Source organism: Coregonus lavaretus (genome assembly GCF_964263955.1).
Source record: "Coregonus lavaretus genome assembly, chromosome: 32".
NCBI classification, from domain to species: Eukaryota; Metazoa; Chordata; class Actinopteri; order Salmoniformes; family Salmonidae; genus Coregonus; species Coregonus lavaretus.
Window position 1 is genome coordinate 14,677,082 of NC_140019.1, and position 16,292 is coordinate 14,693,373.

The 16,292-nt window shown below is 43.5% G+C and overlaps 1 protein-coding gene across 1 annotated transcript; it reads left to right on the forward strand.

Annotated features, from left to right (window-relative positions):
- Positions 1 to 835: 835 nt before the first annotated feature.
- LOC311107718 (forkhead box protein N2-like) lies at positions 836 to 16,017 on the forward strand (the record flags this gene model as incomplete). Its single annotated transcript, XM_084150234.1, has 5 exons — positions 836 to 857; positions 1,278 to 1,741; positions 1,850 to 1,971; positions 2,201 to 2,256; positions 15,725 to 16,017. The coding sequence occupies 5 exons, from the start codon at positions 836 to 838 to the stop codon at positions 16,015 to 16,017; spliced, it is 957 nt and encodes a 318-aa protein (XP_084006360.1).
- Positions 16,018 to 16,292: the final 275 nt, after the last annotated feature.

Consider the following 16,292-nt stretch of genomic DNA (forward strand, 5'->3'; position numbering starts at 1 on the left):
TGTTGGGAAAAGCCTGAACTGTATCTTTAAGGCGGGAACGCGCAGGTGGCGCGCATTCTGCAAAGCGTCCTTTTGGTTTCCAAGGGAACGCTGGAAGAGATCGTGGACAGTCGGGAATTAGACTTCGATTCTTTGTATGGAAATCGGACAATATTTTAAACCGAATGGTATATTTAGCCTAACTCAAGACTTTCACTTATATCCACTGACAACTATTTACGTTGCTTTATAGGTAAGAAATGCATTCTTTTTTATACTCTTAAGTATTTCTGTCAGCACCAGAGGGGTATTTGACAAAAGACTGCTTGACTGATTGTGCTAAATGTAACTTTATATTCTACCGCCATTTTCCGAAGTATGAGCACATTGAGCAGCTTTGTTGAGCACCGTGTGGCTTCATGAGCAGAATGCTCTAATTACCCTTTTGAAAATAAGTTGTTTTCCAATCAAAAGGATTTTATGCATGCACCTGTCCAATGCCTATTTGCTAACGTTAGCTGTCTGAATGCGAGTAGCTATAGCTAAATCATTTATCCATTATAGAAGTGAAATGGAGAGAAAAAAACATAGGGGAGGACTTTGTTCAGACTTTTGTCTTAATCTTTAGCTTGTATTTTTTTTTTTTTATTCTTACCAACTGAATGTTCCTGGAGCAGGGGGTGCACAGTGAAGCTTTTGAAGAGCGATTTTTTTTCTCCAAAAGGTGATTCACAACCTTTGTTGGTTACTGTACTCCGAATCACATTTTGCTCAGTCCGGAGAACCCACAAAGTACTCCCTCATGTGCATTTTACCAGTAGGCCTATGGTCTTATGAGTCTTCCCAAGTACCCGCAATGGATAGCCCGAGTACCCCAGGTTGGGAACCAGTAGACTGTTACTCACTGAATTAATGGCTAAATGTTGTAAGACCATCTGATCTGGTCTACAAAGGCTATTATAAATTGGGTTTGTCTACGTTTTTCTAACTGTGGAAATGCATTGCCATCAACTTTAACTGACTTTTTTCCCATGCCATTGAAATAATGTTTATCTGCTCTGCTTTGCCCAACAGACCAACTATTGAATGAGTGCATAAGAAGTCTGCTGCAGGGAGAGAGATGGAGAGTGACACTCACACACTGCCACTCCTCCCTACATCTCTTCCTTATCCCGCCACTCTCTACCAGTGCCTGCCTTTCTCTTCCTCTCTTCTGCAAACTTCTTCCACTGTTCATGTTTCACTGCCTCTGTCTCCTCTGTCGATCCCACCATCCCCTACTTCACTTTCTCCCACAGCTACAGCTTCCATTCACCTCAAGACTGAACCTCTCTCCCCTCTTTTACACCCCCTGTCCCCCCCTCTGTTCCTTGATGGACAAAACTCACACTGCCTCAACTTTCCAACCACATCTGACCAAGATGACTTGACCTGCCTCAGCTGGTTGCATGAAAGAGGAAACTTGCTTCCCCTACAGCCCCTGCCCAAAACAACACCACTGCCTCAGCTGGAGCCCCAGGATCTCATACCTACCCCACACCTTCCTCCCTCCCCATCCAAGCCCCCCTACTCCTTCAGCAGTCTAATCTTCATGGCGATAGAAGACTCGCCAGACAAGAGGCTCCCAGTAAAGGGTATCTATGAATGGATAGTGAACAGCTTCCCCTACTACAGAGCAACACCTGGGGGATGGAGAAACTCTGTTCGACACAACCTGTCTCTGAGTAAGAGCTTCCGTCGGATTCACAGGGACAAGTGCCAGGTGAGATGTGTTCACTGGTCTTCAATGTGTCAGTTTGCATGGTCTAGCTTTTTGTTTGAAATAATGGTATTTTGTAATATTGAAGATTGTGTATGATTTAATTTTCAGTTGGTGGGGAAGGGCTCACTGTGGTGCGTGTGTCCAGAATATCGACATGCTCTTCTGGAGGTGCTTAGGAAGACGCATTATTACCACGGCACCAACAGTAACTTACTAAACAACCCTGCATTGTGAGTATGAACAAACACATCTGTAGTTTAGTTTACAGTGTTAAATATCAAAAAGCCTTCTAACCGTGACTTAACACCAACATATTTTTGCCCAAAGACTTGTTGGTTAATGAATGTCAGTTAATGATTTGTCTTACAGTAGTAGATTTATTACAGCCCAGTCAGACCCTTACCAGTTGTCCAACTAACTGTATTTATCTTCCCTCTGTCCTGTGTGTCCGTGGAGCAGGTTGGAGGGAGCTGATTACGGAGTATCTATGGTGTGTGACACTGTGGAGATCTCAGGTTAGCCCTCCTCCATCACTAAGAATGTCAGCCTCATATACCTTGATACCCATGTTGCTTTGGTGCAAACTACAGCCCCTGACAGTATTGTAGTGCCTATTACAAATGTATTTTTGAAGATGTCAATTTCCTCTTAATGTTTAATTCATAGTTTAATCTAAATAGTTATTTTCAATTGAGGAACAATTGATCTATCTATTATGCCTTAATTCGCCTGCTGATTTTTTTTTTACCCCTTTCTCCGCATGTTGCATGGTTGGTGAGTTTGCTGTTGTCATGGCAACAGCCATATATTACCTTGGCAACCTATAGCCATAGCAACACGCTGGCTCAGCTCTTTATGTCACTCTCTTTTAGTGCAGTGCTTATGTAAAACTGGTTTTGGCCAAGGCCAGTAACTTCCTACATTCCACTCAGAGATAGATTGTCTACAGGGTATACACTGTAATGTAGTGATGGTTGGAAAAAATGGATAGTTACATATCGCGATGTTATTTTGGACGATATTATATCGATACCTTGACTCCAAGTATTGATTTGTAAAAAAACAATATATATATATATATATATATATATATATATATATATATATATATATACAGTGGGGGAAAAAAGTATTTAGTCAGCCACCAATTGTGCAAGTTCTCCCACTTAAAAAGATGAGAGAGGCCTGTAATTTTCATCATAGGTACACGTCAACTATGACAGACAAAATGAGAAGAAAAAAATCCAGAACATCACATTGTAGGATTTTTAATGAATTTATTTGCAAATTATGGTGGAAAATAAGTATTTGGTCAATAACAAAAGCCACTCCTTCGTTGCCCGGGCGGTGTGTTTGGGATCATTGTCATGCTGAAAGACCCAGCCACATTTCATCTTCAATGCCCTTGCTGATAGAAGGAGGTTTTCACTCAAAATCTCACGATACATGGCCCCATTCATTCTTTCCTTTACACGGATCAGTCGTCCTGGTCCCTTTGCAGAAAAACAGCCCCAAAGCATGATGTTTCCACCCCCATGCTTCACAGTAGGTATGGTGTTCTTTGGATGCAACTCAGCATTCTTTGTCCTCCAAACACGACGAGTTGAGTTTTTACCAAAAAGTTATATTTTGGTTTCATCTGACCATATGACATTCTCCCAATCCTCTTCTGGATCATCCACATGCACTCTAGCAAACTTCAGACAGGCCTGGACATGTACTGGCTTAAGCAGGGGGGACACGTCTTGCACTGCAGGATTTGAGTCCCTGGCGGCGTAGTGTGTTACTGATGGTAGGCTTTGTTACTTTGGTCCCAGCTCTCTGCAGGTCATTCACTAGGTCCCCCCGTGTGGTTCTGGGATTTTTGCTCACTGTTCTTGTGATCATTTTGACCCCACGGGGTGAGATCTTGCGTGGAGCCCCAGATCGAGGGAGATTATCAGTGGTCTTGTATGTCTTCCGTTTCCTAATAATTGCTCCCACAGTTGATTTCTTCAAACCAAGCTGCTTACCTATTGCAGATTCAGTCTTCCCAGCCTGGTGCAGGTCTACAATTTTGTTTCTGGTGTCCTTTGACAGCTCTTTGGTCTTGGCCATAGTGGAGTTTGGAGTGTGACTGTTTGAGGTTGTGGACAGGTGTCTTTTATACTGATAACAAGTTCAAACAGGTGCCATTAATACAGGTAACGAGTGGAGGACAGAGGAGCCTCTTAAAGAAGAAGTTACAGGTCTGTGAGAGCCAGAAATCTTGCTTGTTTGTAGGTGACCAAATACTTATTTTCCACCATAATTTGCAAATAAATTCATTAAAAATCCTACAATGTGATTTTCTGGATTTTTTTCTCTCAATTTGTCTGTCATAGTTGACGTGTACCTATGATGAAAATTACAGGCCTCTCTCATCTTTTTAAGTGGGAGAACTTGCACAATTGGTGGCTGACTAAATACTTTTTTCCCCCACTGTATATATATATATATATACAGTACCAGTCAAAAGTTTGGATACACCTACTCATTCAAGGGTTTTTATAATAATAATAATAATAATAATATGCCATTTAGCAGACGCTTTTATCCAAAGCGACTTACAGTCATGCGTGAATACATATTTTTTTGTGTATGGGTTTTCTTTATTTTTACTATTTTCTACATTGTAGAATAATAGTGAAGACATCAAAACAATGAAATAACACATATGGAATCATGTAGTAACCAAAAGAGTGTTACACAAATCTAAATATATTTTAGATTTTAGATTATTCAAATAGCCTTGATGACAGCTTTGCACACTCTTGGCATTCTCTCAACCAGCTTCACCTGGAATGCTTTTCCAACTGTCTTGAAGGAGTTTCCACATATGCTGAGCATTTGTTGGCTGCTTTTCCTTCACTCTGTGGTCCAACTCATTCCAAACCATCTCAATTGGGTTGAGGTCGGGGGATTGTGGAGGCCAGTTCATCTGATGCAGCACTCCATCACTCTCCTTCTTGGTAAAATAGCCCTTACACAGCTTGGAGGTGTGTTGGGTCATTGTCCTGTTGAAAAACAAATGATAGTCCCACTAAGCCCAAACCAGATGGGATGGCGTATCGCTGCAGAATGCTGTGGTAGCCATGCTGGTTAAGTGTGCCTTGAATTCTAAATAAATCACTGACAGTGTCACCAGCAAAGCACCATCACACCTCCTCCTTCATGGTGGGAACCACACATGCAGAGATAATCCGTTCACCCACACCGTTTCTCGCAAAGACAGCCGTTGAAACACAAAATCTCCAATTTGGACTCATCAGATCAAAGGACAGATTTCCACGGGTCAAATGTCCATTGCTCGTGTTTCTTGGCCCAAGCAAGTCTCTTCTTATTATTGGTGTCCTTTAGTAGTGGTTTATTTGCAGCAATTCGACCATTAAGGCCTGGTTGACGCAGTCTCCTCTGAACAGTTGATGTTGAGCTGTGTCTGTGACTTGAACTCTGTGAAGCATTTATTTGGGCTGCAATTTCTGAGGCTGGTAACTCTAAGGAACTTGTCCTCTGCAGCAGAGGTAACTCTGGGTCTTCCTTTCCTGTGGCGGTCCTCATGAGAGCCAGTTTCATCTTAGCGCTTGATGGTTTTTGCGACTGCACTTGAAGAAACTTTCAAAGTTCTTGAAATGTTCCGGATTGACTGACCTTCATGTCTTAAAGTAATGGTGGACTGTCGTTTCTCTTTGCTTATTTGAGCTGTTCTTGCCATAATATGGACTTGGTCTTTTACCAAATAGGGCTATCTTCTGTAACCCCCCCCCCCCCACCTTGTCACAACACAACTGATTGGCTCAAAGGCATTAAGAAGGAAATAAATTCCACAAATTAACTTTTAAGAAGGCACCTGTTAATTGAAATGCATTCCAAGTGACTACCTCATGAAGCTGGTTGAGAGAATGCCAAGAGTGTGCAAAGATGTCATCAAGACAAACGGTGGCTATTTGAAGAATATATGTATGAAAAATGTATGCACTCACTGTAAGCCGCTCTGGATAAGAGCATCTGCTAAATGACTAAAATGTAAATCTCAAATATAAAATATATTTTGATTTGTTAAAATTTTTCTGGTTACTACATGATTCCATATGTGTTATTTCGTAGTTTTGATGTCTTCACTATTATTCTACAATGTAAAAAAAAATAGTAAAAATAAAGAAAAACCCTTGAATGAGTAGGTGTGTCCAAACTTTTGACTGGTAGTGTGTATATATATTCATACATTTACATTTACGTCATTTAGCAGACGCTCTTATCCAGAGCGACTTACAAATTGGTGCATTCAACTTATGATAGCCAGTGGGACAACCACTTTTTATTTATTTTTATTTTTTGTTGGGGGAGGGGGGGGGGTAGAAGGATTAATTTATACTATTCCAGGTATTCCTTAAAGAGGTAGGGTTTCAAGTATCTCCGGAAGGTGGTCAGTGACTCCGCTGTCCAGGCATCGTGGGGGAGCTTGTTCCACCATTGGGGTGCCAGAGCAGCAAATAGCTTTGACTGGGCTGAGCTGGAACTGTGCTTCCGTAGAGATAGGGGAGCTAGCAGGCCAGAGGTGGATGAACGTAGTGCCCTCATTTGGGTGTAGGGTCTGATCAGAGCCTGAAGGTAAGGAGGTGCCGTTCCCCTCACAGCTCCGTAGGCAAGCACCATGGTCTTGTAGTAGATGCAAGCCTCAACTGGAAGCCAGTGGAGTGTGCGGAGGAGCGGGGTGACATGAGAGAACTTGGGAAGGTTGAACACCAGACGGGCTGCAGCGTTCTGGCTAGGTTGTAGGGGTTTAATGGCACAGGCAGGGAGCCCAGCCAACAGCGAGTTGCAGTAATCCAGACGGGAGATGACAAGTGAATGGATTAGGACCTGTGCCGCTTTCTGTGTAAGGTAGGGTCGTACTCTGCGAATGTTGTAGAGCATGAACCTGCAGGATCGGGTCACCGCTTTGATGTTAGCGGAGAACGACAGGGTGTTGTCTAGGGTCACGCCAAGGTTCTTTGCACGCTGGGAGGAGGACACAATGGAGTTGTCAAACGTGATGGCGTGATCATGGAGTGGGCAGTCCTTCCCCGGGAGGAAGAGCAGCTCCGTCTTGCCAAGGTTCAACTTGAGGTGGTGATCCGACATCCACACTGATATGTCTGCCAGACATGCAGAGATGCGATTCGCCACCTGGTTATCAGAAGGGGGAAAGGAGAAAATTAATTGTGTGTCGTCTGCGTAGCAATGATAGGAGAGACCATGTGATGATATGACAGAGCCAAGTGACTTGGTGTATAGAGAGAATAGGAGAGGGCCTAGAACTGAGCCCTGGGGGACACCAGTGGTGAGAGCAAGTGGTGCAGAGACAGATTCTCGCCACGCCACCTGGTAGGAGCGACCTGTCAGGTAGGACGCAATCCAAGAGTGAGCAGCGCCGGAGATGCCCAACTCGGAGAGGGTGGAGAGGAGGATCTGATGGTTCACAGTATCAAAGGCAGCAGAAAGGTCTAGAAGGATAAAAGCAGAGGAGAGAGAGTTATCTTTAGCAGTGCGTAGAGCCTCCGTGGCACAGAGAAGAGCAGTCACAGTCGAATGACCAGTCTTGAAACCTGACTGGTTTGGATCAAGAAGGTCATTCTGAGAGAGATAGCATTAGAGTTGGCTATAGACGGCACGCTCAAGAGTTTTGGAGAGAAAAGAAAGAAGGGATACTGGTCTGTAGTTGTTGACATCGGAGGGATCGAGTGTAGGTTTTTTGACTAACACATTTTGTTGTGTTACAGCCTGAAACCAAAATGGATAAAATATATACAGTGGGACAAAAAAGTATTTAGTCAGCCACCAATTGTGCAAGTTCTCCCACTTAAAAAGATGAGAGAGGCCTGTAATTTTCATCATAGGTACACGTCAACTATGACAGACAAATTGAGAGAAAAAAATCCAGAAAATCACATTGTAGGATTTTTAATGAATTTATTTGCAAATTATGGTGGAAAATAAGTATTTGGTCACCTACAAACAAGCAAGATTTCTGGCTCCCACAGTCCTGTAACTTCTTCTTTAAGAGGCTCCTCTGTCCTCCACTCGTTACCTGTATTAATGGCACCTGTTTGAACTTGTTATCAGTATAAAAGACACTTGTCCACAACCTCAAACAGTCACACTCCAAACTCCACTATGGCCAAGACCAAAGAGCTGTCAAAGGACACCAGAAACAAAATTGTAGACCTGCACCAGGCTGGGAAGACTGAATCTGCAATATGTAAGCAGCTTAGTTTGAAGAAATCAACTGTGGGAGCAATTATTAGGAAATGGAAGACATACAAGACCACTGATAATCTCCCTCGATCTGGGGCTCCACGCAAGATCTCACCCCGTGGGGTCAAAATGATCACAAGAACGGTGAGCAAAAATCCCAGAACCACACGGGGGGACCTAGTGAATGACCTGCAGAGAGCTGGGACCAAAGTAACAAAGCCTACCATCAGTAACACACTACGCCGCCAGGGACTCAAATCCTGCAGTGCCAGACGTGTCCCCCTGCTTAAGCCAGTACATGTCCAGGCCCGTCTGAAGTTTGCTAGAGTGCATTTGGATGATCCAGAAGAGGATTGGGAGAATGTCATATGGTGCAGAATGTCATGAGTGGCGCAGTGGTCTAAGGCACTGCATCGCAGTGCTAACTGTGCCACTAGAGATCCTGGTTCGAATCCAGGCTCTGTCGCAGCCGGCCGCGACCGGGAGACTCATGTGCGGCGCACAATTGGCCCAGCGTCGTCCAGGGTAGGGGAGGGAATGGCCGGCAGGGATGTAGCTCAGTTGATAGAGCATGCCGTTTGCAATGCCAGGGTTGTGGGTTTGATTCCCACGGGGGGCAAGTATTTAAAAAAAAAAATGTATTCACTAACTGTAAGTCGCTCTGGATAAGAGCGTCTGCTAAATGACTAAAATGTAATGTAAATGTAAATGTCAGATGAAACCAAAATATAACTTTTTGGTAAAAACTCAACTCGTCATGTTTGGAGGACAAAGAATGCTGAGTTGCATCCAAAGAACACCATACCTACTGTGAAGCATGGGGGTGGAAACATCATGCTTTGGGGCTGTTTTTCTGCAAAGGGACCAGGACGACTGATCCGTGTAAAGGAAAGAATGAATGGGGCCATGTATCGTGAGATTTTGAGTGAAAACCTCCTTCCATCAGCAAGGGCATTGAAGATGAAACGTGGCTGGGTCTTTCAGCATGACAATGATCCCAAACACACCGCCCGGGCAACGAAGGAGTGGCTTCGTAAGAAGCATTTCAAGGTCCTGGAGTGGCCTAGCCAGTCTCCAGATCTCAGCCCCATAGAAAATCTTTGGAGGGAGTTGAAAGTCTGTGTTGCCCAGCGACAGCCCCAAAACATCACTGCTCTAGAGGAGATCTGCATGGAGGAATGGGCCAAAATACCAGCAACAGTGTGTGAAAACCTTGTGAAGACTTACAGAAAACGTTTGACCTGTGTCATTGCCAACAAAGGGTATATAACAAAGTATTGAGAAACTTTTGTTATTGACAAAATACTTATTTTCCACCATAATTTGCAAATAAATTCATTAAAAATCCTACAATGTGATTTTCTGGATTTTTTTCTTCTCATTTTGTCTGTCATAGTTGACGTGTACTTATGATGAAAATTACAGGCCTCTCTCATCTTTTTAAGTGGGAGAACTTGCACAATTGGTGGCTGACTAAATACTTTTTTTCCCCACTGTATATATATCTCACCCATCTATACACAATACCCCATAATGACAAAGTAAAAATATGTTTTTAGAAATTTGGGCAAATTGAATGTAAATGAAATACAGAAATATCTTATTTACATAAGTATTCATACCTCTGAGTCAATACTTTGTAGAATGACCTTTGGCAACCACCATGCTTGACCTTTGGTATGATGTTCTTACTGTGGAATGCAGTGTTTGGTTTTCGCCAGGCATAATGGGATCCATCTCGTCCAAAATGTTGACTCAAGTTTGCCAAAAAGCACCTGGATGATCATCAAGACTCTTGGAAGAACGTTCTATGGACAGATGATTCAAAAGTACAACTTTTTGGAAGACATGGTTCCAGTAATGCCTGGCGAAAACCAAACTCTGCATTCCACAGTAAGAACATCATACCAAAGGTCAAGCATGGTGGTGGTGGTGTGATGGTTTGGGGATGCTTTGCTGCGTCAGGACCTGGACGACTTGCCTTAATAGAAGGAACCATTAATTCTCCTTTGTATCAGAGAATTCTACAGGAGAATGTCAGACCATCTGTCTGTGAGCTGAAGCTGAAGCGCAGCTGGGTCATGCAGCAAGACAATGATCCAAAACACACAATCAAGTCTACATGAAAATTGCTAAAAAGCAACAAATTGGAAGTTTTGGAATGGCCTAGTCAAAGTCCAGACCTTATCCCAATTGAGATGTTGTGGCAGGACTTAAAATGAGCAGTTCATGCTTGAAAACCCACACGTCACTGAGTTAAAGCAGTTCTGCATGGAAGAGTGGGCAAACATTCCTCCACAGCGACGTGAGAGACTGATCAACAACTACAGGAAGCATTTGGTTGGAGTCATTGCAGCTAAAGGTGGCACAACCAGTTATTGAGTGTAAGGGGGCAATTACTTTTTCACACAGGGGAATTGGGTGTTGCATAACTTTGTTTATGAAATAAATATGTAATTGTTGTGTTATTTGTTCACTTATGTTCCCTTTATCAAATATTAGGTTTTGGTTGAAGATCTGATAACATTCAGTATCACAAATATGCAAAAGTAGAGAAAATTAGAGAGGGGGCTAATACTTTTTCATAGCACTGTATGTAAATTAGATATTTCTGTATTTACATTTCAATAAACTTGCCAAAATTTCTAAAAACATGTTTTCACTTTGTCATTATGGGTTATTGCCTGTAGATGGTTGAGAGAGAAAATCGATGTAATCATTTTTTAATTCAGGCTGTAACATACCAAAATGTGGAATAAGTCAAGGGCTATGAATACTTTCTGAAGGCACTGTAATACAGGAGGTTGGTGGCACCTTAATTGGGGAGGACGGGCTTGTGGTAATGGCTGGAGCGGGATTAGTGAAATGGTATCAAATAGATCAAACGCATGGTTTCCATGTGTTTAATGCCATTCCATTTGCTCTGTTCCTGCCAAATGTATGAGCCGTCCTCCACTCAGCAGCCTCAACTGCTGTGTATATACACTATATATATAAAAGTATGTGGACGCCCCTTCAAATTAGTGGATTCGGCTATTTCAGCCACACCCGTTGCTGACAGGTGTATAAAATCGAGCGCACCGCCATGCAATCTCCATAGACAAACATTGGCAGTAGAATGGCCTTACTGAAGAGCTCAGTGACTTTCAACGTGGCACCGTCATAAGATGTCACCTTTCCAACAAGTCAGTTTTTAAATGTCTGCCCTGCTAGAGCTGCCCCGGTTAACTGTAAGTGCTATTATTGTGAAGTGGAAACATCTAGGAGCAACAACGGCTCAGCTGCGAAGTCGTAGGCCATACAAGCTCACAGAACAGGACTGCCGAGTGCTGAAGCGTGTAGCGCGTAAAAATCGTCTGTCCTCAGTTGCAACACTCACTACTGAGTTCCAAACTGCCTCTGGAAGCAACGTCAGCACAATAACTGTTTTTCTGGAACTTCATGAAATTGGTTTCCATGGCCGAACAGCCGCACACAAGCCTGAGATCAACATGCGCAATGCCATGCGTCGGCTGGAGTGGTGTAAAGTTTGCCGCCATTGGACTTTGGAGCAGTGGAAACGTGGAAACGTGTTCTCTGGAATGATCAATCACGCTTCACCATCTGGCAGTCCGACGGACAAATCTGGGTTTGGCGGATGCCAGGAGAACGCTACCTGCCCCAATGCATAGTGCTAATTGTAAAGTTTGGTGGAGGAGGAATAATGGTCTGGGGCTGTTTTTCATGGTTCGGGCTAGGCACCTTAGTTCCAGTTAAGGGAAATCTTAATGCTACAGCATACAATAACATTGTAGACGATTCTGTGCTTCCAACTTTGTGGCAACAGTTTGGGAAGGCCCTTTCTTGTTTCAGCATGACAATGCGAGGTCCATACAGAAATGGTTTGTCGAGATCGGTGTGGAAGAACTGGCCTGCGCAAAGCCCTGGCCTCAACCTCATCGAACACCTTTGGGATAAATTGGAATGCCGACTGCGAGCCAGGCCTAATTGCCCAACATCAGTGCCGACCTCACTAATGCTCTTGTGGCTGAATGGAAGCAAGCCCCACAGCAATGTTCCAACATATAGTGGAAAGCCTTCCCAGAAGAGTGGAGGCTGTTAAAGTAGCAAAGGGGGGACCAACTCCATATTAGTGCCCATGAGTTTGGAATGAGATGTTTGAGGGGCAGGTGTCCACAGACTTGGTCATGTAGTGTATATTTTGCTAGTTAGCATTAGCTAGAGCTAGTCGGCTGTACCTGCTCCAAGCTTCTGGTATTTTTCATCCTACAGCTTGTTCTCAATCTTCTTTTTAAATAGAGTGCCAAAATGTTCTCACATATTTATTTCCATGACTGATTTAAAACTCGTTTTTAATATGGCTCTCTCTAGTCTCTGCAGCAGACGTACAGTGCATTCAGAAAGTATTCAGACCCCTTCCCTTTTTCCACATTTTGTTACGTTACAGCCTTATTCTAAAATGGATTAAATAAATAAAAATCCTCATCAATCTACACACAATACCCCATAATGACAAAGCGAAAACAGGTTTTTAGAAAGTTTTGCAAAAAAACATACCTTATTTACATAAGTATTCAGACCCTTTGCTATGAGACTCGAAATTGATCTCAGGTGTATCCTGTTTCTACAACTTGATTGGAGTCCCACCTGTGGTAAATTAAATTGATTGGACATGATTTGGAAAGGCACACAGCTCTCTATATAAGGTCCCACAGTTGACAGTGCATGTAAGAGCAAAAACCAAGCCATGAGGTGGAAGGAATTGTCCGTAGAGCTCTGAGACAGGATTGTGTCGAGGCCCAGATCTGAGGAAGGGTACCCAAAAATGTCTGTAGGGTTGAAGGTCCCCAAGAACACAGTGGCCTCAAGTTTGGAACCACCAAGACTCTTCCTAGAGCTGGTCGCCCGGCCAAACTGATCGGGGGAGAAGGGCCTTGGTCATGGAGGTGACCAAGAACCCAAGGGTCACTCTGACAGAGGTCCATAGTTCCTCTGTGGAGATGTGAGAAACAAGATTCTCTAGTCTGATGAAACCAAGATTGAACTATTTGGCCTGAATGTCAAGCGTCACGTCTGAAGGAAACCTGGCACCATCCCTACGGTGAAGCATGGTGGTGGCAGCATCATGCTGCGGGGATGTTTTTCAGCGGCAGGGACTTTGAGACTAGTCAGGATCGAGGAAAGATGAACCTGCTCCAGAGCGCTCACGAACTCAGATTTGGGCGAAGGTTCACCATCCAATAGGACAACGACCCTAAGCACAAAGCTAAAACAACGGAGGAGTGGCTTCGGGACAAGTCTCTGAATGTCCTTGAGTGGGCCAGCCAGAGCCCGGACTTGAACCCGATCGAACATCTCTGGAGAGACCTGGAAAATAGCTGTGTAGCGACGCTCCCCATCCAACCTGACAGAGCTTGAGAGGATCTGCAGAGAAGAATGGGAGAAACTCCCCAAATACAGGTGTGCCAAGCTCGTAGCGTCATACCCAAGAGGACTCGAGGCTGTAATCGCTGCCAAAGGTGCTTCAACAAAGTACTGAGTAAAGGGTCTGAATACTTGTGTAAATGTGATATTCATGTTTTAGATTTTTTATAAATTGCTTTGGCATTATGGGGTATTGTGTGTAGATTGATGAGGGGGGAAAACTATTTAATCCATTTTAGAATAAGGCTGTAACGTAACAAAATGTGGAAAAAGCTAAGTGGTCTGAATACTATCCGAATGCACTGTATAGTGAGGAATATGTTTGGAACATCAAATTGTAATAAAATGCAGAATTGAATCACAATATACAGTGGGGAAAAAAGTATTTAGTCAGCCACCATTTGTGCAAGTTCTCCCACTTAAAAAGATGAGAGAGGCCTGTAATTTTCATCATAGGTACACGTCAACTATGACAGAAAAAATGAGGAAAAAAAATCCAGAAAATCACATTGTAGGATTTTTTATGAATTTATTTGCAAATTATGGTGGAAAATAAGTATTTTGTCAATAACAAAAGTTTCTCAATACTTTGTTATATACCCTTTGTTGGCAATGACACAGGTCAAACGTTTTCTGTAAGTCTTCACAAGGTTTTCACACACTGTTGCTGGCATTTTGGCCCATTCCTCCATGCAGATCTCCTCTAGAGCAGTGATGTTTTGGGGCTGTCGCTGGGCAACACAGACTTTCAACTCCCTCCAAAGATTTTCTATGGGGTTGAGATCTGGAGACTGGCTAGGCCACTCCAGGACCTTGAAATGCTTCTTACGAAGCCACTCCTTCGTTGCCCGGGCGGTGTGTTTGGGATCATTGTCATGCTGAAAGACCCAGCCACGTTTCATCTTCAATGCCCATGCTGATGGAAGGAGGTTTTCACTCAAAATCTCACGATACATGGCCCCATTCATTCTTTCCTTTACACAGATCAGTCGTCCTGGTCCCTTTGCAGAAAAACAGCCCCAAAGCATGATGTTTCCACCCTCCATGCTTCACAGTAGGTATGGTGTTCTTTGGATGCAACTCAGCATTCTTTGTCCTCCAAACACGACGAGTTGAGTGTTTACCAAAAAGTTATATTTTGGTTTCATCTGACCATATGACATTCTCCCAATCCTCTTCTGGATCATCCAAATGCACTCTAGCAAACTTCAGACGGGCCTGGACATGTACTGGCTTAAGCAGGGGGACACGACTGGAACTGCAGGATTTGAGTCCCTGGCGGCGTAGTGTGTTACTGATGGTAGGCTTTGTTACTTTGGTCCCAGCTCTCTGCAGGTCATTCACTAGGTCCCCCCGTGTGGTTCTGGGATTTTTGCTCACCGTTCTTGTGATCATTTTGACCCCACGGGGTGAGATCTTGCGTGGAGCCCCAGATCGAGGGAGATTATCAGTGGTCTTGTATGTCTTCCATTTCCTAATAATTGCTCCCACAGTTGATTTCTTCAAACCAAGCTGCTTACCTATTGCAGATTCAGTCTTCCCAGCCTGGTGCAGGTCTACAATTTTGTTTCTGGTGTCCTTTGACAGCTCTTTGGTCTTGGCCATAGTGGAGTTTGGAGTGTGACTGTTTGAGGTTGTGGACAGGTGTCTTTTATACTGATAACAAGTTCAAACAGGTGCCATTAATACAGGTAACGAGTGGAGGACAGAGGAGCCTCTTAAAGAAGAAGTTACAGGTCTGTGAGAGCCAGAAATCTTGCTTGTTTGTAGGTGACCAAATACTTATTTTCCACCATAATTTGCAAATAAATTCATTAAAAATCCTACAATGTGATTTTCTGGATTTTTTTTCTTCTCAATTTGTCTGTCATAGTTGACGTGTACCTATGATGAAAATTACAGGCCTCTCTCATCTTTTTAAGTGGGAGAACTTGCACAATTGGTGGCTGACTAAATACTTTTTTCCCCCACTGTATATATATTTAGAATCGTGATAATCGCAATACATATCGTATCATTACCTAAGTATCATGATAATATTGTATCGTGAGGTCCCTAGCAATTCCCAGACCTACTGTAATGCATGGCTTTTCTATCTAAGTGTTCAATTGCTCTACTGTATACGACACTATTATAAAACATTTGCACATTGCACATCAACAATGTATGCGGATACCAATAATGGATGTTAATGTGCCACATTTTTCAATGTACAGTACAAAACTAATTTGGGTCTCTGTCACACAGATTCCCTTTCTCAAACTCTCCTCCTCTCCTCCTCCGCTCCCCAAGCCTTGACCTTAGACAACCCACCTCTCTCCTCAAATCCACCTTCCCCTCTGACCCCTGACCATGAGGAGATGGTCAACATGGAGGCAGTGGAATATAAGGAAGAGGTTGGTGAGGAGATGGAGAAAGACCCCCTGTCAGACAGCGGCTACATAGAGTTACACTACTACCAGTATCATCAGTACCAGTATCTGGTCCTGCCCGGGGACACTGAACTGGATCTGGAGACCGTAGAGATCCTGCAGCTGGATGCTGAGGCCCAAGAGGCTGCTGGGTCACTTCTGGACCTGGCAGGGGGTGGACATTAGACTGATCTACAGATAATAACATGCAGTGGGGTCTAAACAAATTGATCAATAGACTGAACTACACTGTGATGCAAGGAGATTATGTGCAACCTGAGTGATAGAAATTGGCAATACGTTGCTGTGTGCTGACATTTTGACACTGCCTGAGATTAGATTTGCTGTCATGAAGTGATATACTGTAGCTACTATGATTGCACATCCAAGCCACTTTACCTGATGCATGTGAACACATTTAAGCAACTCGCCACATGAATTGACATGTACCAAACATTGGC